The 26,988-nt window shown below is 47.9% G+C and overlaps 2 protein-coding genes and 1 non-coding gene across 4 annotated transcripts; 1 reads left to right on the plus strand and 2 right to left on the minus strand.

Annotated features, from left to right (window-relative positions):
- Positions 1–8,670: 8,670 nt before the first annotated feature.
- LOC121937361 (regulator of cell cycle RGCC-like) lies at positions 8,671–14,517 on the minus strand. The gene is made up of 5 exons (XM_042480506.1): positions 14,408–14,517; positions 12,543–12,701; positions 11,923–12,015; positions 10,275–10,337; positions 8,671–9,839 (listed from the first exon to the last, which is right to left on the minus strand). Exons 1-5 carry the CDS (start codon positions 14,433–14,435, stop codon positions 9,832–9,834), a joined length of 351 nt encoding a protein of 116 aa, XP_042336440.1. The 5' UTR covers positions 14,436–14,517; the 3' UTR covers positions 8,671–9,831.
- An 878-nt stretch (positions 14,518–15,395) lies between these two features.
- On the minus strand, positions 15,396–15,467 carry TRNAE-UUC. Its single transcript has one exon. It is a non-coding gene; the product is annotated as a tRNA-Glu (tRNA).
- Positions 15,468–16,211: 744 nt separating this feature from the next.
- Positions 16,212–23,353, plus strand: LOC121937216 (ras-related GTP-binding protein A). 2 transcript variants are annotated; one of them, XR_006105090.1, is made up of 11 exons: positions 16,212–16,471; positions 17,367–17,400; positions 17,503–17,602; positions 18,042–18,108; positions 18,434–18,656; positions 19,327–19,422; positions 19,888–20,010; positions 20,949–21,040; positions 22,464–22,579; positions 22,860–23,020; positions 23,102–23,353. XR_006105090.1 is itself a non-coding variant. In XM_042480201.1 (10 exons), exons 2-10 carry the CDS (start codon positions 17,374–17,376, stop codon positions 22,955–22,957), a joined length of 942 nt encoding a protein of 313 aa, XP_042336135.1. In that variant the 5' UTR covers positions 16,212–16,471; positions 17,367–17,373; the 3' UTR covers positions 22,958–23,353. The 2 variants fall into 2 exon arrangements, 1 of the variants encoding a protein (XP_042336135.1); XM_042480201.1 differs by having other exon boundaries at positions 22,860–23,353.
- Positions 23,354–26,988: the final 3,635 nt, after the last annotated feature.

Below are 26,988 nucleotides of genomic sequence, written 5' to 3' on the forward strand. Positions count from 1 at the left end.
GAACTGCCGCCTCCAGAAGAAGAACAGCAGGAAGGGAGGGGCAGCAGCTTCGGTTTCCCTTCTGCGCATGCGCAAGAGGCTTCAATGCAATGGCTCTGCGCAGGTGCAGTCCGCGATTGGGAAGCTGACGGCGGGACCGCCATCTTTGGTTCGGGTCTGCCCTCACATCATCATTCTTTCTCTCTCTCTCTCTCTCTCTCTTTCTCTGGAACAGGGTCAATTGCAGTGCAGCAAAAGGGAGAAAAGCAGAACCTTGACAAGTGACTGGGGTGGTACTACAACTCCCAGCATCCCCTACTAGACCAGGGAAAGAGGGGGGAAACCAAGCAGTCGTCCAGTTGTGCGGTAAAACCTCCACTCTTGGCTGTTGATGGGAGTTGCAGTCCGAAAAAGCAGCTGCACCCTTCCTGCCATGGTTGGGGATGATGGGAGCTGCAGTCAGGAGAGGGGTAGGAGCTGTTTTGGGGTCCCTCCAGAAAAGCAGAACTGAAAAGGGCCCTCCCTGAGGGGCCTTTGCCTTGAGCAGGGGCTTCACTGCAGCTCCCATCATCCCCATCATTGGCTAGGAGAGAGAGAGAGGAACTGGGTCCACTCTTTGGCCAAACTCTTCTGGACAGTGCCAGCGCTCCCCCTGGTGGCCGAAGTGGGCATTGCTTAAGAAGATTCAGCCTGGTCATGACTCTGGCTGCATCCGCATTGGAGAAATAACCCGGTTTGGCACCGCTTTAAGTCCCTGGGCTGAAGGCTATGGAATTCTGGGAGTTGGAGTTTGTTGTGGGCCCAGAGCGGAGCCCTATAATAGTATCGCAGTCTTGTGCGTTTTGGATATTATTGTATTTGACTGTAATGTTGGACACCTGGCTGTATGGCCAACCCGGCTTCCCCTGGATATACGACCGAGTGACTCAAAGATAATATGGTGCAAAACCAAATGCGGACAGCTTTGCCTTTGCACCATTCTTTTTGAATTGCACTGTATTTTCCAGAAAGACAGAAAGTGTCTGCAGCTTTTATGGGACAGAAGGAGAGTGACCTGCAAAGTAACTAACCCTTAGTGACCAAACCTCCGCCATTTCCATTGTGGCATCTCTTCTTCTGTTGAGAATGCAGGTGCCTTTGGTGCGACTCCCTTGCGATGTTGTGCAACTTCCTGACAGCGTTTGGACCCATCCTGATTGAGAGTGACGCCTCGGCATCCGGGCCGTTTCTCTTCTTTAACATCTTGCATCAGAGAGAAGTCAACACAGTTCACAAGTGAGCCACCTTCATTCTAGAGGTCAGGGAGGCTGAGACTCCGGGCACTGAGTTCGAGATGAGTCAGAAGAAGGGAGAACAGACCAAAGACCCTATCTTGCCCTCTGTCCAGGTAATGCCCTCGTGGGGAAGCCCTGCCATGGGAAAAGACACTTTGAATTGAATAATACTGCCTGCCAGGCGCCAATGGTCTTCCAAAATGGGCCTCACATCTCTTTCGGATGTAGAGATTTGCAAAGGGAAGCCAAAGGTCCTCTATTCCATCCCTTTGCCACAGCTAAGCCACAGCATCATCCAAAATCCACAAGACAGTGAGATATATATATACAGGTGTATATATATATATATATATATATATATATATATATAATCTTTGCCTGATGGAGAAGCCAGTGGAGCTTCGAAAGCTTGCAACATGTATAATGTGCATTTTTTGCTTGGCCCAATACAGGTGTCGCTGGAGTTTATTGCGTGAGCAAACTACAAAAATCCCACACAGAAACCGGATTTAGAAACCAGAAGCACACGCACATATCCCCAGCAGAAGCAGGTAGTTTTTCACACACGGCGGGGTTAATGTGACATTAACCCAAACAGAAAATAGAACATGGCCTCATAGCCCACAAAAAACTATGGGTGCCAGCTGTGAAAGCCTTTGGCTTCACAGAACATCTAGGGGTAGCTGTGTTGGCCATACAGTAAACCCAATAACATCCAAACAAGGATACCTTTATCGGGGTGACCCAAATCCAAACAAGGATACCTTTATCGGGGTGACCCACATGCACAATTATGAAGTGCCACTGGCGGCTTCTTCATCAGGCAAGGTGTTAAAACAAACAGGAGGGAAATGGAGATGTTAGTCCTAGGGCTGCGTTGTGCTGTTTCTGGTCTTAGTTCAGATGGCAGGGAGGAGGCTATTTGCAGGCTGGCACCTCTCCCTTTGGCCCTGTGGTCACTGGGAGATTTTCAAAGGAAATGTGATGTCGGTTTGCAATTGAGAAAAGACGTTTCCTTGGAACCCAGCATGGCTCCTTCCTTGGTGAAGCCACAGGCTCCCAGGGACGTCTTGAGAAATTCAGTGTCCTCTACTTACATAGGAGCCTGTGGCTTCACCAAGGAAGGAGATGTACTGGGTTCCAAGGAAAGATCAGTAGCAGACTTTTAAAGTCATATCTGAAAGTGGCTAGCGGACGTTACTTGTAACACTAGTAAAGTAAGTTAATTAATGTCCCGATTGCAACTATCAGCATGCGACAACTGCACCCGATCCAGACATGCAAGCTGCTAGCTAACCTCCCTGGTCTCTTGTCCAAAGAAGTGGTCAAGCTGGCACTAAAGACACCCGATCCCATCTGATCCTGGAAGCTAAGCAAGATTGGACCTGGTTAGTACTTGGATGAGGGGCTGCCAGGAAGAGCACTTGGATGGGAGACCAAGAGGAAGGGATGGAAATCCTCCCTTCCCAGTTGTTCTGGTTGTGTGTTTTCAAGCTTTTTCTGACTTATGGCAACCCTAAGGCGAACCTATCATGGGGTTTGGTTGACATGTTTCATCAGAGGGGGTTTGCCATGGCCATCCTCTGAGGCTGAGAGAGTATGACTTGCCCTGGGTCATCCATTGGGTTTCATGGCTGAGTGAGGAATCGAACAGCATTGACTCCAGAGTCATAGTCCAGCACTCAAACACCACTGCCCCATGCTGCCCCTTTCTTGACTTCTCTCTTCTTCTTCTTCCTTTTCCCCCCCCCCCCCCCCGGACTGATGCTCCTTGGCTATGCGTGTCCCAGTTTCCATCTGTGCCAAACTGGGAGACAACTGGAGGACAACAGAGTCCTTGCCTTGGCACTGGAATGCTGCCCCAAACAGTGATGTTCTCTTTTATGTCTGATTCCCAGGATCCAAACCCCGGTCTGTCTCTGCACAAAGGCCAGCAAACAATGCGCGGAAGTGATGGAGGGGTGCATGCGTGTGCAGCCGCAGCCACAAACCCCAGCGTCCCGGATGCTTTGGGGGTGAAATCATCCTCCAGAAGAGGAAGAAGAGGAGGAGAACGACAACAACAACCAGAGTTTGGAAAAGCTCAGCAACACAAACCTCCTTCCAGACTAGAGAAGGGAGTCCATTCTGGCCAAGGGCTGGGAAAGTCCCTTCTGGGACTGTCACACTCAGACCCGGCAAGCCAACATGGTCCCTGGCTGATGGATTAGGGCTCTTAGTTAAATAAGTTTTAAAATTGGTTTATATTAAGTACCGTATCAAAAAACAAAGCACTCTCATAACAGTTAAGCCATATAACCAATTTGTAGAACAAACAAGGCACCCATGTTTGCGCTGGATGAGAAGAAGCTATAAAATGATACACACAAACACTCCACTTGGAAGGAATAATAAAGGCAGAGAGGAAGCATGGCATAGTAGTGGCTTGAGCATTGCACTATGAGGCCAGGGTTCGAATCCCTCTCAGGCATAAAAACCTTGGGCAAGGTGTTACCAAGTTTGGTTTTATATAAATTTTGGGTGCCAAGTGATCAAAAATCATGACCCCTGACTGATCCCATCGCAAGCCGCCATTATCCCAAAGGTGAGCTGACCATGTAGCCAGCAAGCTTGCTAGGCTTGGCCACAGGAAAAAAGATACATTTTAAAACCTTAAGCAAGCAGTTCTGGGAGTTGCCCTACAAGTTTCGCAAGCTACCCAAAAAAGAGAGGACAATAGAGGTAGCCTCCTTCTCAATGAGCGAGTGATTGTCTTAACAGCTCTGCCATCTAGATATTTGTCTTCCCCTGAAAGGTGCCAGACCTCTTCTTTGTGTATCCTTTAGACAAAAGATAACCATCAAGACCTTTGTTCACCAGGTAGCCATAACCTGAGGATACGTTCAGGGGTATAAAAGGACCCCGATTCCAGCCCTCATTGGGCTTGTAGAGCAGAAGTTCTGAGCCTGATTCCAAGCTGGGCTTGTTGAGCTTTGAGTTCCAAACCTGGTGATCCTTGAGCCTTGGGCTCCACTGAAATCACTCAAGCTAAGCCAAAAGCTCACTGTCTCTCGGGCCTCTTGTTAGCCTTGCCCACCGGAACTCAGCTCCTAGCCACCGCGGTCGCCGCTTCCTTTCCCCGTTCTCGCAGCCGTGTCTCACCTTCCCCCATCACTCACATCCGTCGCATTGGAGAAGACTCCTAAGGCAAATAACGGTGCCTCTATCCTTTCTCCTTTACTCCCAAACTCACCCCTCCCTTGCTTTAGTATTGAATGTGAGTGTGTGTGTGTGTGTGATCCACTTTGTTGTGTGGTTTTAATAAACGTTTTATATTTTTATTGCAACTCATTGGCATCCGAGTCTCTGTTGCTTGGGGTTGGACTAGATGACCTCTGGTATACACATAGGGACACGATCCCGCTGCGTGCGTTGTTAGGACACGCTTCTTGTATAATTCCCCTAATTCGATCCTTCCTAACAAAGGGACACTTTCTCAGCTTCAGAGGATGGCAATGCAAACCCCCTCTGGACAAACCTTGCCAAGAAAACCCCCTGATAGAGTCTTCATACATTGGAAACGACTGGAAGGCACACAACAACAACCACAAAAACTTGGAAATCCCCAGCCGGCCGATGTCTAGAAGTGCACACTTTGCAAGGAAAAGGTCTTGTCCTCCACTTTCTATTTCTTGCAAAATGAAGTTGGGAGCTGTGGAAATCCCACGGTGGGTTTCCCCTTTTCAGGTTGCATTCTCTGCCATGGAGGGACATTTTGGGCGCGTGGCGAAAAGAGCCATCCCAAAGCAAAAGGAGAGAAGGAAGAAGGTCCCTTGGTGCAGCCATGCTTTCTCTTCTTCCCAAAACAGGGAGAGGAACTTAAATGCATTGCATGATTCTGAGTGGAACAACTTGCTCACCCAAAAGACAAAAGAAAGGGAAACCTTTGCCCTGGTCTTGAGTTTTCTATAGCAGCCTTGTATGGGGACAGCACCAAAGGAGTGGGGCAGGGCACATTTTCTCCACTTACAACACACAATTTCCCCGTTCCCCAGTTGTGGGTTCAGGAGGGCAGCCTTTCTGTTCTCCTCTGGAGCAGAGTGCACTGGACTTGGTTGCGGCCTAATAACACCCCAAACCAGCCATACTTCTATCGTTGTGCGCCGTCAAGTTGTTTCCCACTTCTGCCAACCCTAAGGCAAACCTATTATGGGGTTTCCATAGCAAGTTTCTTCCGAGGGGGTTTGCCATTGAAAACCCTCTGAGGCTGAGAAAGTGGGACTTTCCCAAAGTCACCCAGTGGGTTTACATGGCTTGGCTGATATCTTTATTGGGCCAAGCAAAATGCACAAAATGCACGATGCAAGCTTTTGAAGCTCCGCTGGCCAGAGAGGGATCTTATAAATCAAGAGATCATTTGAAGTCATGAAGAAGAAGAAAGCTATCTTGACCAGTGACTCAGCTGCGCAACATCGAGGGAGAAAGTCATTGCTTCACAAGGAATGTGACTCGCCTCCTTACATCATTCAGCCATTGCAATGGTAGCGATAACAGAAGGTTAAAATGAGACCAGTTTGGGGCTATTTAAAGCCTTGCATATGTGCAAATATGGACCCAATCAGTTAAAGCCCAAAGGTGTTAAGAAAAAGCCTTGAGACATATCCAGGGTGGGGCAGCCATGTTGGCCATAGGACAAAGTATGTTATCATTCAAAACCCACAAAACAGTGATACCACTATTGGGACAACCAAAATGCACATGCATCTGGCAAGCCTTTGAAGCTCCATTGGCAAAGGTATTGAAAACGACACAAATGTTAGACAATATTGGGTGTGCCTTCAAGTCGCTTTTGACTTATGGCGACCCCAAGGCAAAGCGATTATGGGGTCGTCTTGGCAAGGTTTGTTCAGAGAGGGTTTGCCATTGCCTTCCCCTGAGGCTGAGAGAATGTTGCCCAAGACCCAGCTCTCCAGCTCTTACTCATTCAACTTTTGAAAATCGTGCGCTTTTACATTCCTGAGCTACTAATAGGAGTTTAAAAAAGCACATGATTTCAAAGTCCAGAAGGGTCAGCAGATGCAGAAAGAAGAAACAGAAACCACGCGCAGCGCTCCGTTTCCTTCCTGATGCAACGCACTGCGGAGCAAAGCCAAAGAGCAACCGAGAGAAACAGACGGCAAACATCATACTCAGACAGGGAGTCAAAAACCACAAAACCCTGAAGGCAGTGGTTCTGGCGGTGATGGTGTCCCACCCAGACAACATATTCTATGTGTGGCAACAACAAGGGCATGTTGTCTTCTCAGCAGTTGCCATGGGTCTCCCCCACAAGACACACACACCCATTGCAAAGGGCTTCAGATAGGATTGCCTGGAACCATCCCAGGAGAGGAAGGCTAGTGGTGTCGTTGCATCCTTTGTGAGAGTGTCCTGGGGTGCATGTGCACTGTAGAAGTAAATGCAGTTTAGCACCACTTTTAACTGCCATGACACCATCCTACAGGATCCTGGAATCTGTAGTTTTTGTGCGGCACCACCACTTTTGGACAGAGAAAGCGAAAGACCTTGCAAAACTACAAACCCCAGGATCCCATACGATGGGGCTACAGCACTTAAAGTGGTGCCAAACTGCATTATTTCTGTAATGTAGATGTGCCCTGTTCAACCAAGGCAGCTGTGCCAAGAGCTGAGGAGCCTCCTCTTCACACTCAGCTTCAGCCAGAGCCAAGGGTTCTCTCAGGCGCAAGACAATGCCATGCGCTGGGGCAGGAATTAATCATTATTTTTTAAACATGTTAATTCCATGCTGCTCTCAGGGAGGCTTCACTTGTGGAGCCGTGCGTGGGCCAAAGGCGTTGGGCCAGGTGCCTTCTGTGGTCCCTTCCAACCCTGGGCTTCTAAGTCAACCGCCTGCATTGCCAGACAAGATGCTGCGCCAGCATTTTGCCACATGGGCAGAGCACCGTTCCCACCCCACATTTTGGGGTTTTACACCCTGCAGTGTATTTGCTACAATTTTGGCGGTTGCTCAGCGACTGCTTGGTGCACGTGGCGTCTCTCGTGAGCATCAGATGCCTTCTGGAAAAGCTGACTTCATTCGGAAAGGAAGTGGCTCACCTCAAGACAAGCATGAAGCCTTGCAAGGCCAGCCATGGAGAGGCTCAGCCCCGGAGCCAGAAGCCCATGCCTCACTCCATCCTCTTGCACTCTTTTCCATACCCTCCGACTGCCCCAGTTCTTTCTTTCTCTCTCCACATCTCCAGCTTCTCTCTTCTCTCTTTCCTCCTTTCACCCTCAATTTACTTAAACTGCTGCAAAATGAGTTCAAAGTGCAAAAGGAGTTTCATTGATGCAAAGGGAAAAGAGGGAACAGCCTCTCTTCCTGCGCAGTCGGCTCAAGCAAAAGCAAACTGCTGCAAAAATCTTCTGGCCTGCCTTCCTTTTTGCAAGCTTGGCCACACTATAAGATCTTGCTTGGCTGCACATGATTCATTTTTCATCTGTGAAATGTCAGAGGGTATGCTGAAGACCCCAAAAGGCACCAGATCCCTCCTGATCTTGGAGGCTAAGCAGGGCCAGATACAGATGGGACTCCAAGGCTGCCCTTTGCCCATCCTGACCTAAAGGATCCTGCCAAAATGAGGAATGCCCAGGGTAACTGGGGGCAGATTTCTATATGAAAGGACTTGAGGGTTCCCATCAGGTCCTGCACTCAAAAAGAGATTCCTGGGCTCCAAACAAAGGCACCATATCCCATCTGATCTTGGAATCTGAGGATGGTCAGCCCTGGCTAGGACTTGGATTGGAGACTGCCAATAAATACTAGTTGCTGGAGGCTCTATTTCTGAGGAATTAACTGGCAAAACCACCTCTGAGGATTCCTTGCTTAAGAAAACTCTTTGAAATTCATGGGGTCACCATAAGTCAACTGGCGACCTGAAGGCACATACAGTGGACCCTTGGTTGGCATCCTTGGCTGGGCTTTGGTTCCAGGACCCTCCATGGATGCCAAAACCCATGGATGGTCAAGTGCCATTAAATACAATGGCATGGTAAAATAGTGCCCCTTATATAAAATGGCAAAATCAAGCTTTGCTTTTGGGAATTTATATATTTTGGGGGTATTTTCAAGCCATGAATTCGTTGAGTCTATGGATAAAAAAAACCCATGGATGCAGAAGGCCAGCTGTACATACACACACAGAAACATTTACTTTCCAGGCCAGCTCTAATAGCGTGACTTTACAGAAGGGCAGAACATTGTGGGAATGACATGAGTCTCCAGATGTTGCTGGATTGCAAATCCCATCAATATAGACAATGCTGGGAGTTGCAGTCCAATGACAGTTGGAAGGCAGCATTGTTCCCGCCGCTGGGTTCAGGCCGATCCCATTGAATGCAACACGTTCTGTGAAGACTAGAGACCCACAAGGGCAGACCCTTTGCAAAAGCTCCATTTATTTAAATAGTTCCATACAAAAAACCATACAACAAGAGCAAAACGCATCCATAGTATTTTACAGTATTTACATGAGAACAGCAGCCATGAAGCGAGAGGTTACTAAGGCCTGAGCCAAGACTTATTAACTGGCATGGAGGGTTGGAGGGGATGCATGCACCCATAAACACCCCAATGACAGATCTTCCCTGTTCATGCCAATGGAGGGAATGGAGAGATGCACTGGGAGACTTCTCAGGAACATGGGAGCTTCACATCTGTGTGACTGATGGAGCACATGCCTCTGCAAAACAAACAGCTTCATTTATATACCACTTCATACTGAAGTAACAGTGTCTAAGCAGTTGACAATTGTAAGCTAATTGCACATGGATGATATTTTGGAGAGCTCAGCAGTTTTGGCATCAGCTGCCTCTCCCTCAATTTTGGGCGGATGGAAAGAGACACTGTGGTTTTCTGGGTCTGGCTTGACCTGGCCCTAAACACTATCCATCCGTCTGCAGAAATGTGCAAAGGTTTTCCCTTGGCGCTGCACAGCTTTGCAACCTTTCCAAGAGGAAAGGACTGGTGTGCATTTCCATTTTTTAAAAATAAAATGTATGTGTTTTTAAAACATGTTCATGTCTCCAAGAACTGTTTGAAAGTGGAAGACAATGCTCCCTTGGAGTTTGGTGGTGTCTCCTTTGGAGGCTTTTAAACAGAGGTTGGGTGGACATCTGTCTCAGGGATGCTTTGATTGAGAGTTCCTGCATGGCACAACTGGTTTGGACTGGATGGCTCCTTGGATTCTCTTCCAACTCTATCATTCTATGATTAAGTTTTAAAGAATAACCGGACGGCAGAGTCCAGAAAGCGGCACGATGTGCGTTGAGAATAGTCCCACAAGGTCCCTGACGTTTGCAGCTGGGATTGTTGGTGAGGGTCGAAATGCCACGGCTTTAGAGGCCACAAAGGTGACCAAAAAGACTCCCAAGCAGAGGAACCAGCTGTGACCCACTTTTCCGGCAGGAAAACAGAGCAGGGAAAGGCCAGTGTGGTCTGGGTGGCTCTGCTCCGTTCGTCCCGATCATCCCGTGGGTCAAGGGAGACGGTGTGGCAAGCAGGACAGGCCTCGGGACACGAAGAAAGGAGCCACGCAACTCACATCTCTGCAAAAGAAAGGAGGAGAAGAATTGGGAAACAAATTGTCCATGATGTAAATAGAGGAGGAGAAGCCATGGCATCTCAGCCTCCCTCCTTTTCAATCCAGCCTTGCAGGACTTCTGCCCAGAGCTGAGGGGGGCAAACTAGGGCCAGAGGAGACTTGTGGCCCTCCGAGGTTGGTTTTGTTGCCCTCGGTTCCTACAGAATCACCCCAAAGCCTTTTGTGGCCCCTGGTTCATACAAAACCACCCCAAAGACATTACAGAATGATGTTAATGGATGTGTTTTTGTTTCACCCAATAGAGAGAAAATAGAGAGCCACTTGTGAGACGCCACAGCCGGAAGTGGCCAAAAGCAGGGACAAGGGAATTGCCCCTGGCCCTAAAGAGCCCCAAGGGACCCCTTCTTCTCCATGCCCCACAAAGCTCCAAGAGACCCACCTTCCAGCACTTTGTCCAAGTCAGCTATGAAGGCCTCCAATTCCTGCGTGTCTCCAAGCTTAGCTACGGGACAAAATTAGGAACGGGTTAATTGCCTTCGCTCTAGATCAAAACCTTGCTTTTGCCCTTTTATATAAGGGATACCTTTTCCTATGCCATTGTTTATAATGGGACTTGAGCTTCTACAGATTTTGGTATCCACAGAGGGTCCTGAATACCAGCGGGTTTCAAGGGCCCATTGTAAATAACAACAACAGCCCATTATATATAATGGGACTTGAGCATCCATGGATTATGGTATCCATGGGGGTCCTGGAATTAAATCCCAGTGGAGACCAAGGGACCATGTACATTCAACCTTTTCCCCTTTACCTCTTACAGTAAGAGTTGAAGCTGGCAAGGACTGATGGGAGTTGCAGTCCAGCCACCTCTGGAAGGCACATGATTCCACCCGTGTCTGAAGATTAAAGGTGGTAAACAAGTTTTATTTTAAAACCCTATCTCATGATGATGGAGTCTGACCAATGACTCTGGTGGATGTGGCCAGGATTTCATGACACACTGCAATGCCTTATGACACCACACAGAGATGTGTATTTTGGAACCACAGAAGCCATCTTCGCATCAACAGAGGATGACTAAAGATGCCAGAAATAGAGGAGACCAAGTATGGAGAACTTCTCTCTTTGCTCTGAGGCAGTTCCTTAAACTGGGGCCAAACGTGGCCCACTGGGTTTCCCCCGACAGCCACACCCTTCTTTCAGATGACACCATTTCTGTGTTTTCCTTATTCCAAGAGGTTCAAAGCATTGCTCAAGAAGAAGTCTGAACTGAAATATGCTGCGTTTTCTAAGTGGAAAGTGGCCCTGAACTTCTCCAAAAGTGCAAAACTTTCCCCTCCTGGAACCAAAGGAATTCCCCACAAATGCTCCCAAGGCTTTGAGAGTCACAATAAGAGGCATTTCAGGATTTTTGTGACACAACCAGAAAGTACGATTAACAAACTGGCGTTCTACCAAAATGCGAGTATTGATTTCAGTTTAACTCAGCCATGTGTTTTCCCTGTAAAACCAACACGTTGTCCACATTAATAAATCACACGATGGACGTATTTCTGTCTTTAACACACACACACACACACACAAGGCATTTGGGGGCATGCTTGTTTGGTCTATGTATGTAAAAGGAAAGGCTTTCCAGCCCTCAAATAGGGTAGACCCCTTCGAAATGAAGGGACACCCGGCCACCTTCTGGGCTTTGGACACCAAGAAGCAGGGTTCTCTAGATGCTGTGGACTCCAGTTCCCATAAGTCCTCCCATTAGGGATACTGGGAATTGTGGTCCAACCATGTGTGGAAACCCACTGAATCCCAACCCTGCCTCAGACATCAGACTCTCTGAGCCATTTGTTGCTGCTATGTGCCTTCAAGCCATTTCTGGCTTATGGAGACCATAAGGCAAACCTATCATAGGATTTTCTTGGCAAGGCTTCTTCAGAGGGACTTTGCCATTGCCATGCTCTGAGGCTGAGAGAGTGTGACTTGCCCAAGATCACCCACTTGTTTTTTGTGGCTGAGCCAGGATTCGAACCCTAGTCTCCTATTCCAACAATCAAACCATTACCTCCCACTGGCTGTCCAAGCCTTACCTTTAGAGTAAGATGACGTTGTGGTCAGTGTGTTTGGCGTATTCAGGTCTTCCTCGCTGGTGTTCAGGCTGCTCCCAGGAGAAGCGCTGCTACCTGTAGGAGAAGAGCCAAGGGACACCTGAGTAGCGCTCACCATCGGTAGCCAGGGTCACCTTCCCTGAAGCCTATCTCCTGGTGAACAGGTGGACCATTCGGGTCAGGTAGGTCTTGCTGCTTCTCCTGCCGCTGCCCATTGGTGCCCGCTGCTCTGCCACCAAGGCTGCATTAATGGACATGGGGGCAATGAACCTGCCCTGTGTTTTTTTTTAGCCCAAACTTTAAAAGAACGATCCAAAATGCTGTTTTGGAAGGCAAAGGACCCAGTGCCTTGCTCTTTTAAAGTTTGGACTGAAAAACAGAACAAATTCGCTCCTCTATCCCAACACACATAAACTACCAGCTGCTGGTGGTTTGCATTATGCCAAAAACTGCAGTTTGGGACACAAAGACCAAGAGCAGAGGAAGAATTGGGGAGCGAGGAGCAAGAGAGAGGAAAGCGATGCGATGGCAGTTTCCACCTCCACCTTCCACCCTCTTTGTGGCTCCGCCGGTGGAAGTAAAGCCCAGCACATCCCACTCACTTTCCGAATCGTCGATGCCGCTGTCGTAGGCGCTGGGCAGGGTCTGCCTCTTGAGCTCTGCCAGGTGATGCTCGTACTGGGAAGGCGCACCTTTGTCAAAGTCCTGGACCACTTGGTCAAACTCGATCAGGAGGTCATCCAGGGATTCAGTGGACAGCCCTGCAAAGGGAAGACGGTCAAGCCCTTGGTCCTCCCCATTCAGCTCTGACTGGCAGTAGCAGCAGCAGCAGCAGGGTTTTAGCTAGGATTCGCATCCAGCTCTGCCTGGAAACTCTTGGGCGTTCCCTCCAGCTGCTCACCTGCCCCGGCTTTAACCAGGACTGACCCTACCTGGGCAACCAAGGTGTGTCCAGTTTGGGATGGTGGTCAATCGGAGCCTTCTCTGACCAAGCATGGAAAACAGAGAATGGTCCTTTTGCAAAAGACCAGACTTTGAAAGAAGCATCTGTTGCTGTGTGCCTTCAAGTCACTGCTAACTATGGGGACCCTAAAAGGCGAACCTATCATGAAAGAAGCCTCATGGTTTGACCAACCTCCATCTCCTGCCCAGTGGCCTTTGGGTTTGGGACAAATGGCTAGAGAAGTCCCAGAGAAGGATGGCAGAGCACCTAACTCCAGTTAAACAGCAAAGGCAACCCATCAAGCCTTGTCCAGAGGAGGGCAGCCGAAACCCTGGAAGGTGGAAGGTCTGGAAACCATAAAGCCCCAAAAGGAGAGATTTAGGGAGCTGGATATGCTTCTAAACATCCCACTTGATCCCACTAATTCTACGAATGCCTTTGAGCAGAAGAAGGCTCAATGGCTGGGACTGTCGCCTGATTGAAAGGAGGAAAAGAAGGGGAACCCAAATATTTGCTCAGCCCACTATCTCCCTCCGTCCAAGGCCCTGAACTCAGGCCGGCACAACCAGGGAGCACATGCAAGGCCAATGGAAAGGAAGCCTTGGCACCAGGCAGCCCAGAGGCATGGATATCCCCCCTGCCCCCGAAGACACAGGGATCCCCCAAAAGCCTCCAGTACTAATGGGCCCCTCCACATATTAAGCAGAGGCTGGATGGCCATCTGTCACTGGGGCTGCTTTGATGGAGAGTTCCTGCATGGCAGAAGAATAGGGTTAGACTGGATCAGGGCCCTTCTTGGGGTCTCTTCCGACTCTATGATATTCTATGATATAACTGCACCTCCCAGCAGCCCCTTAGCTCCTGGCGTTGGGGAATACTGGTTGTTGCCATGCGACAACATCTGGAAGGCCACATTATTCAATGTTGGAGCGAACTCATCTTTGGAGGCCAGCTGCCCTGTTTGCATATCTCTCCATCTCCTTGTTTGCGCCGCAAGGGAGGAGAGGATGTGCCCACAGACAATGGGGCCTCTATGCGCTCATTTCCCTTTTGGTGGTGCACACATGGACACACACGCATGTGCGAATGCGCACGCGGAGCCCTCTCGCTTGGCCCTTTGAGAAAGCACCAGAACCACCGGCAGAAGGCTCAAGAGGCGTAATAATGTGCCCAGAATTTAGTGCGACAATTAACCCAGAACTGGGGCTAAATGCGGTTCACCTATTTCCTTCACTGATGGGGCAAATGCAGCTTTATCCATTGACTGATGTTAAATGCAACTTAACAGCTGTGCATTAGTTGCAATTAACCCAATTTAAGAGGTGTGGTATTGATCAGGATAATTTGCCCATAAAGGCACATGCTTACATAGTTTGGGGAAGTTCGTTCTTTTTTTCCTTTGGGACTGCAACACCCAGAATCCCAGCCGAGAGGCATTATGGGTCCAAAATATTAATAATATCAAAATATTAACATATAATGGCAATAATTATAATAACAATAATAAATAACTCTGGTGCTGACCTGTCTCTCTCTGGGTTCGGTTCTCCATATCCTCTCTCCTGTTACAGGGTAACGCTGAAAGTAACGGACTGCCCTCGTTCCTTTCTGAACTACTTCCAAAGAGTTCGCCCAGCTTTGGAGGATCTTCGAGCGCCCTGGGAATTTTGTTCTCTAGGCCACGCCCCTCTCTGTGCGCTCGGCCAATCAGCGGCATGTGGGCGTGGCTCCGCGAGCAAACTCTGACAGATGGGCGGGGCGATGGTTTCTGTGAATGGAGTCCTTCCAAAGGGAAGGTTCTCTGCACATGCGCAGAGGCCCTCTTGCTCTCCCTCCAATGGGGCACCAGGACCACTTAAATTTTAATGGCACTTTAGTTAATTAAATAATATATTTCTTATATTGCTTTAATGTATTTTAAACATCTTTTTAAAAAAGTATTTGAGGTTTTAATATATGTTTTACTTATTGTGGTAATTTAATTCTAATTTTGTATGTTTTTAATTGTACTGTTTTTTAATGTTGTAAGCAGCTCTGACTCCCAGTTTTGGAGAGAAGGGTGGCATATAATAATAATAATAATAATAATAATAATAATAATAATAATAATAAGGATTGCCATGGCAAAAAACAAAAACCCTAACCCTCTGAAGAAACTTGCCAAGAAAAAAACCCATCAGCCAAAAGTAACTCGCAGGCAGACAGCAATATGGAATTACTGGAGTAATAACAGGAGTTAATTAAATACTGTAATAGGAGTTGATTAAAAAGGCTGGCAAAGGGCTATAGTCCATCTGGGTTTTCCAAACGGCGCCGCAGCGACTCCTGCTGGCCAGAGGCTTCCTCTGCAACCGCCTTGGCTGCTTTCCTGCTTTGGTTTCGCCTTGAAATCGCTGGAAACCCTGCCTTTTTTGCGATGCAATAGAAATGGTTTATTCCGGGGGTCCAACTGGGTTTAATTTAAAAAGAAAATATGGAGGCAAATAAGAAATAGATTTTAAAAAAGCCGAACTTCCCATACCGGGAGTCGAACCCGGGCCGCCTGGGTGAAAACCAGGAATCCTAACCGCTAGACCATATGGGAGGCCATGGGTAGAACTATGTTTTCCTTGCACATGTTTCTTGTGCAATATTTAGTGCAGTTTTGCCTTCCATTACTGAAATAGTTCTAAAAGAGGAAAATCATAGGAGTAACTAATTGGAGAAAGTAACTTCTCCACCGCAGGCTGATACCCCCCCATACTGCTTAGGATGGCATACATGCTTTAAAAGGGGGGGCTCCTAGGAACTCCGTGGAGCCTCCAGAGAGCAGTGCAATGTACCCTAGACACGCCCAACGACCCTGAAAATTCGGACTGAAACCCGGAGCAAATCACACACACGCAGGGCCCCCACAACAATTGCATTCCCACCTACACGTGTCTAGAGTCAAACTGGAGCACTTTAGCTTGCTTTTTTGGACTGCAGCTCCCAGAATCCCCAACCAGATTGACCCATGGCTATTTCAGGCTGTGTTACCACCCCAAGTGGGGGATTCTGGGAGTTCCAATCCAAAAAAATAAAAATTGAAGTTAAAAAAGCAGCTCTGTTTCCCGAGCTTTGCATGCAGCCCAGCCAGGAGGCTTACTCCTGAGTAAACATGCACAGGGAGACGGTGTTGCATTGGGTTTACTCGGAAGTAGCAGGAGAAATGCCCTTTCTGCAGTTACTGGCGTCTGAATGGGCAAATTTGCCCTTAAGCAACATGGCCGCCGCGGCGTCACCGCAGGAGGCGTGTCCTGCATATGGCCGCTCTAGGCATCTTCTGCCTCTCTCTGTGGCCAACGAGTCACCTGACCGGCTCCGGGCGGGGGAGAGAGGAGGGCGAGGCGCCGCGCTCACGTGACCGTCACCTGGAGGCGCTGCGGAGGACTGGGCAGTTCCGCTCCAGGCCGGAGAGGCGCGCCTTCGCCGGGCGAGCGGACTACGCGAGACCGAGGCTTTGAGGCCTAGGGAGGAGGGAGCCAGGTTCGGGCTCCGGCTCCGTGGCTCCTGCTGCTGCCTCCTTCCTCTCTTCTCCGCCGTTGCCGGGCCGGTTCAGAGCCAGAGGTGAGGCGCCGGGGACGGAGGAGGGAATCATCTTTTTGGGGTGGGACCTCCAGAGGTCCATTGAACTGACCACTTGGCTGGGAAGGAGAGTCAGGGTCCATCTACACTGGAGGAGGAGGAATGATCCAGTGGGACGCAGAAGGCCTTGTGGAACTACAAATCCCAGGATTCCACAGTGGGGTGGAGTTTGTTATTATTATTGTTATTAACCTTTATTTATAAAGCGCTGTAAATTGTTGTTGTTTTTGTTGTGCCTCCAAGTCTTCTTTCTGGATCCTGGCTTCTCTCAACCTGGTTCCCCTTCGGATGTGTTCCTTGTCACTTATGTACAGTCCTTGTCACTGGCTGTGGATGATGGGAGAACTGGGACTCAGTGCGGCTTCACATATTAAAAGAACAATGCATAGAGAAGAGATGCATTAGAAAGGAATTAAATCATTACAATGTTAGCTATTAAAAGAATGAAATACATTTTAGGTTCTTTTTTAATTATTATTATTATTATTACAGTATTTATTTGAGAATTGAGGCGAGTAACACCAACCAAATAACTATTATGTAAACAATAATAAAATATTCCCTAGCCTCCTTGTTTCATTAATTAACAAAAACATACAGTATTCACAACTCTCTTTTTCAGATTAGCATAACATATATATATATATATATATATATATATATATATATATATATACTGTATATTAAAAAGTTATTCAGTAATTTCACAAAGTATAGCTCCAACACCCAAATTATTTCAATTAACTCCCACCATTTACCTGACATCTGGGTCTTTATCATCAAAATAGCTGATACAGATTAGTCAAATTCTCTTCTAATACTTTGCTCTAACCACTGGGAGTCTGCCACAAAAACGCTCTTTCTCCTCCTCTCTCAGGTGTGGGATGCCGAACACAGCCATGAAGAAGAAGGTAAGCCGTGTCTCCTTTTTGGACTGATGTAGTGAAAGGACCAAGAAGCAATCTTGCACAATATATATTGACTTCTGCTCTCCCTCTCTGCCCTCCATCCAGGTGCTGCTGATGGGGAAAAGTGGGTCTGGCAAGACCAGCATGAGGTCCATTATTTTCGCAAACTACATCGCACGGGACACGCGGCGCCTCGGAGCTACAAGTAAGATTCGGTCTTGGAGGGGTCTGCTTCTGCTGCAGCAGGGGTCACAGAATCATAGAATCATAGAGTTGGAAGAGACCCAAGAAGGGCCATCCAGTCCAACCCCATTCTGCCATACAGGAAATCCAGATCAAAGCATCCCCATTGACAGATGGCCACCCAGCCTCTGCTTAAAGACCTCCAAGGAGGGAGATTCCACTACACTCCAAGGGAGTGTGGGTTATTTCCTTTCACATCCTTATGTGCCTAAATCTAGGCAAATTGTCAGAGTTCTTCCTGAAACCCCAAGCAGAAGTTGTCTGGATGATGGTGATAAACTGAGCCCTTCACTTCTGCTTCACTCCTCTTTATTAAGGCCATATTCAGCTGTGCTCCGTTACCCCTTTTTTGTGCTCCTGCAGCATATTGACCGGGTTTCTCCTCTCTTGATGTTTTGCAGTTGATGTGGAACACTCACACGTTCGATTTCTGGGCAACCTGGTGTTAAACCTATGGGACTGTGGTGGGTAGGTACTTCTCACATGTTTTAAGATGTTCAAAAGGGTGGGCATAGTGAAAGGAGGCCTAAAATGTCTAGGACAGTTGGGTGGAAGAGGAGGAGACATCATTGGCACAAGCAATGCTTAAGCCAGGTTGAGGCTGAGGTCTTCTTAAAAAGGTCTTCTTAAGAGCCTTGAACACTGCAGTTTTGGGGCCAGTAGCCAGGCAGAGACAGCACTCTCACCTAGAATATTTGGGGAGGTGAGCACTGCTATAAGAAAAAGATGGAGCCCTCTCTTGCCTTTTGCTTCATGATTGGCCCTGAACAGCTCTGATTCCTTCCCTTCCCAGGCAGGACACCTTCATGGAGAACTACTTCACCAGCCAGCGGGACAACATCTTCCGCAACGTGGAGGTCCTGATCTACGTTTTCGATGTGGAAAGCAGGGAGTTGGAGAAGGACATGCACTACTACCAGTCTTGCTTGGAGGCCATCCTACAGAACTCCTCCGATGCCAAGATCTTCTGCCTCGTGCACAAGATGGATTTGGTGCAGGAGGACCAGCGCGACCTGGTGAGGGGCTCTAGGCCCAGGCAGAGCAGCTCTAGGTGGCCTCAGGCCTGTGGGGATTCTCCTGTTTTTTTTCCAAGAGTCATCTTTGTTACCACTTGTTCTTTGAAATCATCCAAGGCCACCCTTTCCCCTCTTCCTCTGGATCCACACAGCCTTCAAAGTGCAGGTGGTGGCCAGACTGCTATTGCTGCATTTGCCAAGGCGTCTGAATTATTCCCTTGTGTAAAACTCATGGCTGCTTCTGGCCTTTTTCGGTGCTACTATTAGTCTTTTTAGAAGTTCTGCCTTGTCTGCCAAGATTTGTATGCACTAATGGAGCTAAGCTGCTTAAATCTCTCCCTTGCAGAAAATGGGATCTTGGCAAAGAACTTGGCTTCTTGGAGTTGTGGACCAAAGAAGTAACTTCCCCAAGCTCTCGTTTGTAGAGTAGGATGTGGTCCACTTCCAGATGGCTGCTCCCATTTCCCCATGCAGTCTCCTGCTGGTCCTCTCAGCAGAGGGCATCCCTTCAGAAAATGCCCCCCAACCCACTCCCAAAAGGCTTGTCCTATTGACACGAAGCTCTTTTCTTGGTTTCCAAAGAGGGCATTAAGCAACTCTGCCAGGAAGAATTCTCCTCTGCTGAGGGATGTGTGGCTGTGTGTCACATCTTTTCCTTCTCTTCCTCTAGATTTTCAAAGAGCGGGAGGAAGACCTGAAGCGCCTGTCCCGCCCGCTGGAGTGTGCCTGCTTTAGGACATCCATTTGGGACGAAACACTCTACAAGGTTTGTGCTTCTCTGTCACCCTCTCTCCAACTTTGGCTGGATTGTCTCCCCTTCATGTGTTGTAGAACTAGTTGGGTTGTAGGGTAGGGATGAGCAAAGGTCCTTCAGATATTTTTACACTCTGGCTCCCATAATGCTACACCAAAGGCTGTACTGGAAAGGGCTATAGAAGCGAAAGACCAAAAGCTGCTGGGCGGGCTGTAAGTTGCCCATCCTGGTGCAATTGTGGACTTGGACTGAGTAAACCTGGGTTCAGATTCCCCCACAAAGGCCTACTAAGTACAAAATACTCATTTGCGGTTAAAATCTGATATTACCGTTACCGGGGCGGCAGAGTTGAGGTGCCAAGCGGGATTTTTAGGAAGGCATGGCAGATTTCCTTTTGGCACTCCTGTCATACTCAGTGAAAGTGTAGTGTGCGGATGCCAGGCACTGAGCTGTTTCTTGGGCTTTCTCTTTGGCCAGGCTTGGTCCAGCATAGTCTACCAACTGATTCCCAATGTCCAGCAGCTGGAGATGAACCTCAGGAACTTTGCCCAGATCATCGAAGCTGATGAAGTTCTTCTCTTCGAAAGAGCCACTTTCCTGGTAAGAGCGAGTAAGAGAATTGGGGGTCTCGCCACACCTGGGATGTTCTGTTCCAGTACCCATGGAGCCCCAGCAGAGGATTGTTGTGGTTTAAAGAGTCATTGTTTGTCCCCTGTAAAGTGCTTAATAACAGGGGTTCTTAACTTTTTCTATTCCCATGGACCCTTGGCTGTTTTATGAAGCCTCCGGTCACCTTTACAAGCAGGTCTAATAAATACAGGAATTTCAAAGTAACAATGAGTGTAAATGATATCTATAGATAATTTGCAACAGCTGTAGTGTATTACAAAAATATCTGCAATTTCTGTTGGTGACAAAATCACAGATCCTGCTAGTATTCCTATGGCTTGTTCTTAATTGAAAGAAATGCTAGATTGCAGTCAGAAATTTGTAGATCTGCCGAAATCTGTCCATTGGGCTCTTGAGGGTTCATGAACCCTGGCTTAATAAATAGGAGAGGAACTCTTTGTCAGAAATGTAAAATTTTGTTCTTCTCTTCCCATTTGGCAGAGAAGGCTTTGGGAGAAGGGCCTAGCTGAGGGTATGCTTTGAGATCTTCCCCTCAAATCCTGAGGCTGCTGTTCATCACCTGCAGAACCTGGGCCATCTCTGGCTCCAGAACTGTGTTCGGTTCCCAGACTGCTAGCAGGCGGATGTGGGGAGCCAGAGCTTTCTTAAAAAGGAGGCTTGCTGGGATGAATGCTGAGTTCCTGCCTCCCACGGCCTGGATTGTGACCCCATGGGGTTTCCCTATTCTCCCTCCTACGGGCAGTTTTATGGGCTCTCTTGGTACCCTGAGATCCCCAGTGCCTTCCCTCGTTCTCTGTGTCTCCTCCCAGAGGCTGAGAGCCTTAACACGCTGGTTGCATTTTGCTTCTGTTCGGGTTGTGGAACTAATGCTGGCTTCCTCTTTTCTTTGGCAACGCCTCTTCCCACAGGTCATTTCCCACTATCAGTGTAAAGAGCAGCGCGATATCCACAGATTTGAGAAAATCAGCAACATCATTAAACAATTCAAGCTGAGCTGCAGGTGAGCTCATCCCTTGTGTGGGACTCTTGGTATGACTGATGTAAGGTGTCTTCCTTGTGCTTCAGGGGGAATCTGTGTGTGTGTCTGTGTCTTAATCTAACCCACTGGGTTTGAGACCTGTGTCCATGATAGTGTCCTCTCTCCCAGGACTGATTTTGAAAGTGTCTTCATTATTCCTCTTCCAGTGGCTACATTGGCTATTGATTATGGGAGTTGTAGTCTGGCACATCTGATAGCACTGTGCGCTTTCATTCCTGCACCACTGGACACCACTGCTCTTGCACTGTTGCTGCCCCCACAGATGCCCATTTGTAGCACCTGCCTCAGAGACACAGGTGTATAATACAGGAATCATTTATTAAATAGAAGTTCAACATACAGTTAAAGATTATTTGGCAGACAGAAGCTTATGGTTTCAGGGCCTGAAGGCTCAGTTGTTGTTGCTTCTTACGTAATACATCTAAATCCTAATTGGCGCTAACACCTCTCACGCTTTTCCTGCCTCCTCCTAATCCTAGCTGTCCTGAGCCTAACTAATCCCCTTCTCTGCCCTGACAAACTCGGTGTCCTTTTTCCAATACCATTCAGTCTCTCAGCCATCCGCTCCCAGGATTCCCTGCTCTCAGCCATTTTCAACACATCACTTACCATATATACTCATGTATAAGTCTAAACCTTTTAGTTAACAAATCGACCCCAAAAGCCTGATCTGATTCACCCACAGGTCAGTGTAAGTACTGTACCTTAACTCCTGCCAGAAAGAGGAACCATCCCTGCCTCTTTGAGTGGAGTGGCGAAAGGCGAGGGCTTAGTCTGCCTTGGCAGAATCTAAAGGGAGCATTGACCCATTCTGCTTTCTCTGCTGCGGCACCACTTTGGCCTTTTTGAATGCCTGGCTGGGAAAATGGCGGCATTCCTTGGCATAGTTTTCCTTTGCTTAATCCTTTACATCTCAAGACAAACATGACCAGGCCTTTGAATATTACAACACCTTGGCACTTTATGTCACTATGGCCCAAAGCACTCTTTTTAATTATATATTAACTTTTGTGTGCTTTTTGTGGGTTGAACTTTTATCTTTATGTGTTTTACAATTTTTTAAAACCACCTTGTATACTAGTGTTAAAAGGCAGGATAAAAACTAATGAAATAACAATAATAGTACTTTCAAACAACAAATGGTCATTTTTTAAAATGAGAGCCACACAGTCTGTGGACATGCCCATCCCGTCCTGGTCATCTTCCTTCCACAGTGGTCTTGGCTGAGCCTGGCACTGGCATTGAGGGGTTGCATCTCCTTGGAGAGAAATGGGAAGCCAGGGCTAGAGAATCACTGCAAGTAGATGTGGTGGCTATAGCCAGAGAATTAAGGGAGTGTGTTGATCGCTGGCTGACTGATGTTCTTCCTTTGTTCCACTTCTAGTAAGTTAGCTGCATCGTTCCAGAGCATGGAGGTCAGAAATTCCAACTTTGCCGCCTTCATCGACATCTTTACATCGAACACTTACGTAATGGTTGTCATGTCGGATCCTTCCATACGTAAGTTCAAATGTGTTTGGCCTCTCCTCTGCAGCCTTGGTCAGGATAGAAGCACCTCATAGTTTGTGCTTGGCCTTTTGTGATTATTAAGGAGCAGCAGCAAAAGCAAGGAGAGCCTCCTCTGAAGTTGGAAATTAGTTTGCCTTGCTTGGGGGGGCAACTAGGGGCAGGATTGCCATCCTAGTTTGCCCATTTCAACCAGGCCAGTTCTGCTCTCCTGGCCCTGTTGTTTGATGCCACACCAAGTGTGCTGCTGCTCTTACATTCTCCTCTCTTTCAGCTTCTGCAGCAACACTGATCAACATCCGCAACGCCAGGAAGCATTTTGAGAAGCTGGAGAGAGTGGACGGCCCAAAGCACAGCCTGCTTGTGCGCTGAGCCCCTTCTGGGGCCGAAGGAACTGCTCTTGATTCTGGGGAGGGTCTCTCTCCCTCATACACGGTGGGTGTCTGTTTTGTGGGCTTTGAAATGCGTGTGCTGCTTTCCCACCACAATCTTGCTCTTTTTTCCTCCTGGCGTCAGATGCCAATCCGCCGGGAGACATCGGGAAACGCTGCGGACCTTCTGGAACTGCTTCCGGCAGCAACTGGGGAGGGTCTGTGCCCCAGCCTGATCTCACAGACAGCAAAGCCTTTTTCCTGAGGTCCCACTCTATTCCACACGATGAAATACGACAAAGATGGGATATTTACTATTTTATCAACACATGACTAGAATACCTTTATAAAGCTACTTCTTCTCTTCAATCATGACAATAAATTTTGTTACCGGGGACTTGGCGTTTCTAGAGCTCTGGAAGTATGTCTGTCTGTCGTCTCCCCTTTCCTTCATAAGGACTTGTTGCGGTTTGGGGCAAGTGTAGTGTCCCTTCTGATAGGGACCTGCAGCCCTCCATTGTGGAAAGCTGGTTCTCCAGGGATATTTAGACCTACTGCTGGCTTTCGGTTCTGGGTTGTCCTTATGTGATGCTGGGAAAACGCTTGCAAACATCCCCACAGAGGCAGCCACGAAGGACGTTCTTGGAATCATATACGCTCCTGGAAGAGACCGGACTCTTGCCTAGCTCTGTTTTTACCTATTTGCTGTAGTTCCCTGTTCTGCTTTTACACATGCATACTCTTGCTACAGCGCCACTTCAATTCTGGGGGAGAAAATAAAGTCAACATAGTTAAATATATACCATTTAAAATGTAGTCTAAGTTGGAGACAATATATTGTGTAGTTACAAGGGTGAACAAGGAATCGGAATGTCCTTCCCCTGGGGCCCTTTAATGTGAGAGGGGAGCGATGTCTGACAGGGACTCTGAACGGAGGCCATTTCAAACTTCATCTAATAATAGTAATAATTATTATTTTTAGCCCACCTCTCCCTATGGATTGAGGCGGGTTACAATCAAAGAAGTAAAAATACATAGCACAATATAATAATCAATACATAACCCAACAGAACAAACAGTTAAACAATCCCCACCCCTCCACCACCAAGAAAATGATAACAACCAAATGCAAATCTCATTCCTTTGTGCATGAGATGTCTGCCCTATTCTTTTCTTCACCTCTCTCATAATACAGTACTTGGGTTCGTTTTGTGTCAAAATGAGCCCAGTTTGCTGTCTTGGGCCATGAGAAATCAGAATCCTAATTATTTCAGCCACTTCCAATTAGCAGGCCAGGCTTTTGCCACAATTCTCGCATCAGACGTGTCTCTTGTGTTGGGCTGATCCCTTCGCTCACATCTATGGGCTCTCCATGCTTTCTGACATAACGAGAGAAACCATCACGGAGCAAGAAAAGAGGGGAATAGTGGGGTTTATTTATAGTGTAGGTTTTTATTGTGGTTGAAAGCTGCCTCGATCCCATTGGAGAGGCGGGATAAACATCATCATCATTATTATTATTATTATTATTATTATTATTGAGAGTAAGTTAATAGGGAAACAACCCCTTGCTTCCTTGGAAAAGCCACTTTTCCATTAGAATTTGATGTTCCTGCTGCCTTGTCCTTCCTATACAAGGAGCCTGCTTTTAAGTGTTTATTGCCAGGACTGCTTCAGGCCCTTGAACTGAAAGGAAGCCCTGCAGCTGGCATGGAAGGATGGCTTCAGCTTTTCCAGCATGGATCACTTCGCTCAGACCCATGGAGCCTCTCTTGCCTTCCCTTCATTCTTACAATCCTGGTGCTAAGAAGGCTAATGGGCCAGCAGCTGGCCAGCGTCCACTTTGTGGGTTTTCCAGGGGCTGGTACTGATGGGCTCATCTGCCAAGCAGCCGGTCAGAGATGGCATGGCGGTAGCATAAACACCAGCCAGGACAAATGGACTTTGGAAGGAGTTTCTTCAGAGGGAGTTTGCCATTGCTATCCTCTGAGGCAAGAGAGTGTGACTCAGTGGGTTTCCATGGCCCAGCCAGGATTCGAACCCTGCTCTCCCAGAGTCTTAACCCAACACTTGGACCACTGGTTCCAATGCTTTCCTCCAAAAGAGACCACCAAGTTTGGTCCTTGAGCAGAGCCTCCCTGCTCCCTTCATCATGGCTTAGCCAGGATTTGAACCCTGCTCTTCCAGACTCGTAATCCAATGCTCAAACCACTACACCAAATGGTCCTAGAAGATGGCCACCCAAACCTAAAACAAAAATATCCCAAGAGGTGAAGCCGGGAGGCAAATGGCCGCAGGCTTCAAAACAAAGCTCCTTCTGCACAGAAGCCTTTCTAGAACTAAGTTTGCGCAGCCATATTGTCGAACCTACAAAGCAAACTGAAACTCATCAAGTGAGACTCAGGGCAGGTTTCGCACCCGGACTCATTCCAGCACGGAGATTAATAAACATTAATAAACATTGGTTTCACTCATGGCTGGTCATTAAATATGCCTCAGCCTCATCAGGGTGACCAGGTGTCCTCATAACTGCATAAAAATGGAGGACAAGGCACTGCAAAATGATGGACGTTCAAGAGAAAAAGCTGGGATGTTCCCAAATACAAAGCTTAAAAGACTCATACAAAATGTCAATGTATGCTTCTTAGTCGTGCTCAAAGGCCTAGTGGAGTGTCCTCTAGGAATTTCTAGGTCCTCCAGTGCAATTCTGTGGTCAACATCTGCCAGACATTGACCATAAGACTACACTGTAGGAGCTACAAAGGCCTAGTAGAGTGTTCTTTCTAGGAATCTCTAGCTCCTCCAGGGCAACTCTATGGTCAACATCTGCCAGACACTGACCATAGAGTTGTGCTGGAGGAGCTACAAATGCCTAGTGGAGTGTCCTCTCTAGGAACTTCTAGGTCCTTCAATGCAACTTTTAGTTAAAGCTGATCACAGAGTTGCGCTGGAGGACCTAGATATTCCTAGAGAGAATGTATTAATCAAATCAGTGAATAATCAAAGCCGCAAATATCAAAGCCGCAGATATGGAGGGATGAGTGTAAACTGCAGACAAGCTTTTACTAAAATAAAATCAGAATGGTTTTTCTGTGGGTTTTGGGGGCTCTGTGGCCGAATTCTGGAAGAGTTTATTCCTGGTGTTTCGCCAGCATCTGTAGCTGGCGTCTTCAGAAAACACTGGCAAAACATCAGGAATAAACCTTTCCAGAACATGGCCACAGAGCCCCCTAAACCCACAAAAGGACAATGAATGCTGGTCATGAAAGCCTCCAACTTCACACTGGCTGCCTGGGGCTTCTGGGAGTTGAAACCCAAAACATCTGGAAGACCAAAGTTTTAAAAACGATAGAGAAGACTGAAAGGATTTCAGCGGACGTCTGTGGTGTGCAAAGCCTGGTCCTCCAGATGTTCCTGGACATCACCTCCCAGGATGCTTCACCAGCACCAGGTGAAGGCACAGGGCTGCTGAGAGCTGCTATCCATCATCCACTCCCTCCAGTATATCTTCCTTTGACCCACTTGGGAAAAGTCCACTCCTCTGGGCCCCAGCGGTTGGAGGTTTCTCAATGGCAGGGCAGGGCGCAAAGGTCATTTCCCTTGCGCCTCCTCCCAGGCCAGAGACAGAGTCCAACAGGACGGCTGGGCCTCCAAGCAAGGAGCAGGATTCTCATGGGATCCACTAGATGGATCCCTTGGTGGGCGGTTGTCACATTTCTTATACCACATCTGCAAACTAGACCAAAGTGAGGACTCGAATCCTGACCTGCAGAGTCCAATGCTCAAACACTGGCTCTTTTTTGTTTCTCAGGTAGAAGTATTTTATCCAATGCAATGCTGATGAGGAGCAGAGACTGGGCAGTCCCTCTGCGTTTAGGTGCAACATTTCTGCCGGACTCACTCTCCCGTGAAGCAGTCAAGCATTCTTGCCTCTGCTGCGTCCATCTTGCACCAAATGATTGAACATGGAAGTAGATGAGTGGATGGATGGATGGATGGATGGATGGATGGATGGATGGATGGATGGATGGA

The sequence above is a fragment of the Sceloporus undulatus genome, chromosome 7 (assembly GCF_019175285.1).
Source record: "Sceloporus undulatus isolate JIND9_A2432 ecotype Alabama chromosome 7, SceUnd_v1.1, whole genome shotgun sequence".
NCBI lineage: Eukaryota > Metazoa > Chordata > Lepidosauria > Squamata > Phrynosomatidae > Sceloporus > Sceloporus undulatus.

What these genes read in the sequence shown, in the direction of transcription:
- LOC121937361 (XM_042480506.1), bottom strand. Translation starts at nt 14,435, where the DNA reads ATGGAGAACCGAACCCAGAGAGAGACAG. An exon ending in CCGAACCCAGAGAGAGACAG is followed by an intron (nt 12,702 to 14,407) that starts GTCAGCACCAGA and finishes TTCCCTTTGCAG; the next exon opens with GGCTGTCCACTGAATCCCTG. An exon ending in CGGCATCGACGATTCGGAAA is followed by an intron (nt 12,016 to 12,542) that starts GTGAGTGGGATG and finishes CTTCTCCTACAG; the next exon opens with GTAGCAGCGCTTCTCCTGGG.
- LOC121937216 (XM_042480201.1), top strand. Translation starts at nt 17,374, where the DNA reads ATGCCGAACACAGCCATGAAGAAGAAG. An exon ending in AACCTATGGGACTGTGGTGG is followed by an intron (nt 18,109 to 18,433) that starts GTAGGTACTTCT and finishes TTCCCTTCCCAG; the next exon opens with GCAGGACACCTTCATGGAGA. An exon ending in AGGAGGACCAGCGCGACCTG is followed by an intron (nt 18,657 to 19,326) that starts GTGAGGGGCTCT and finishes CTCTTCCTCTAG; the next exon opens with ATTTTCAAAGAGCGGGAGGA.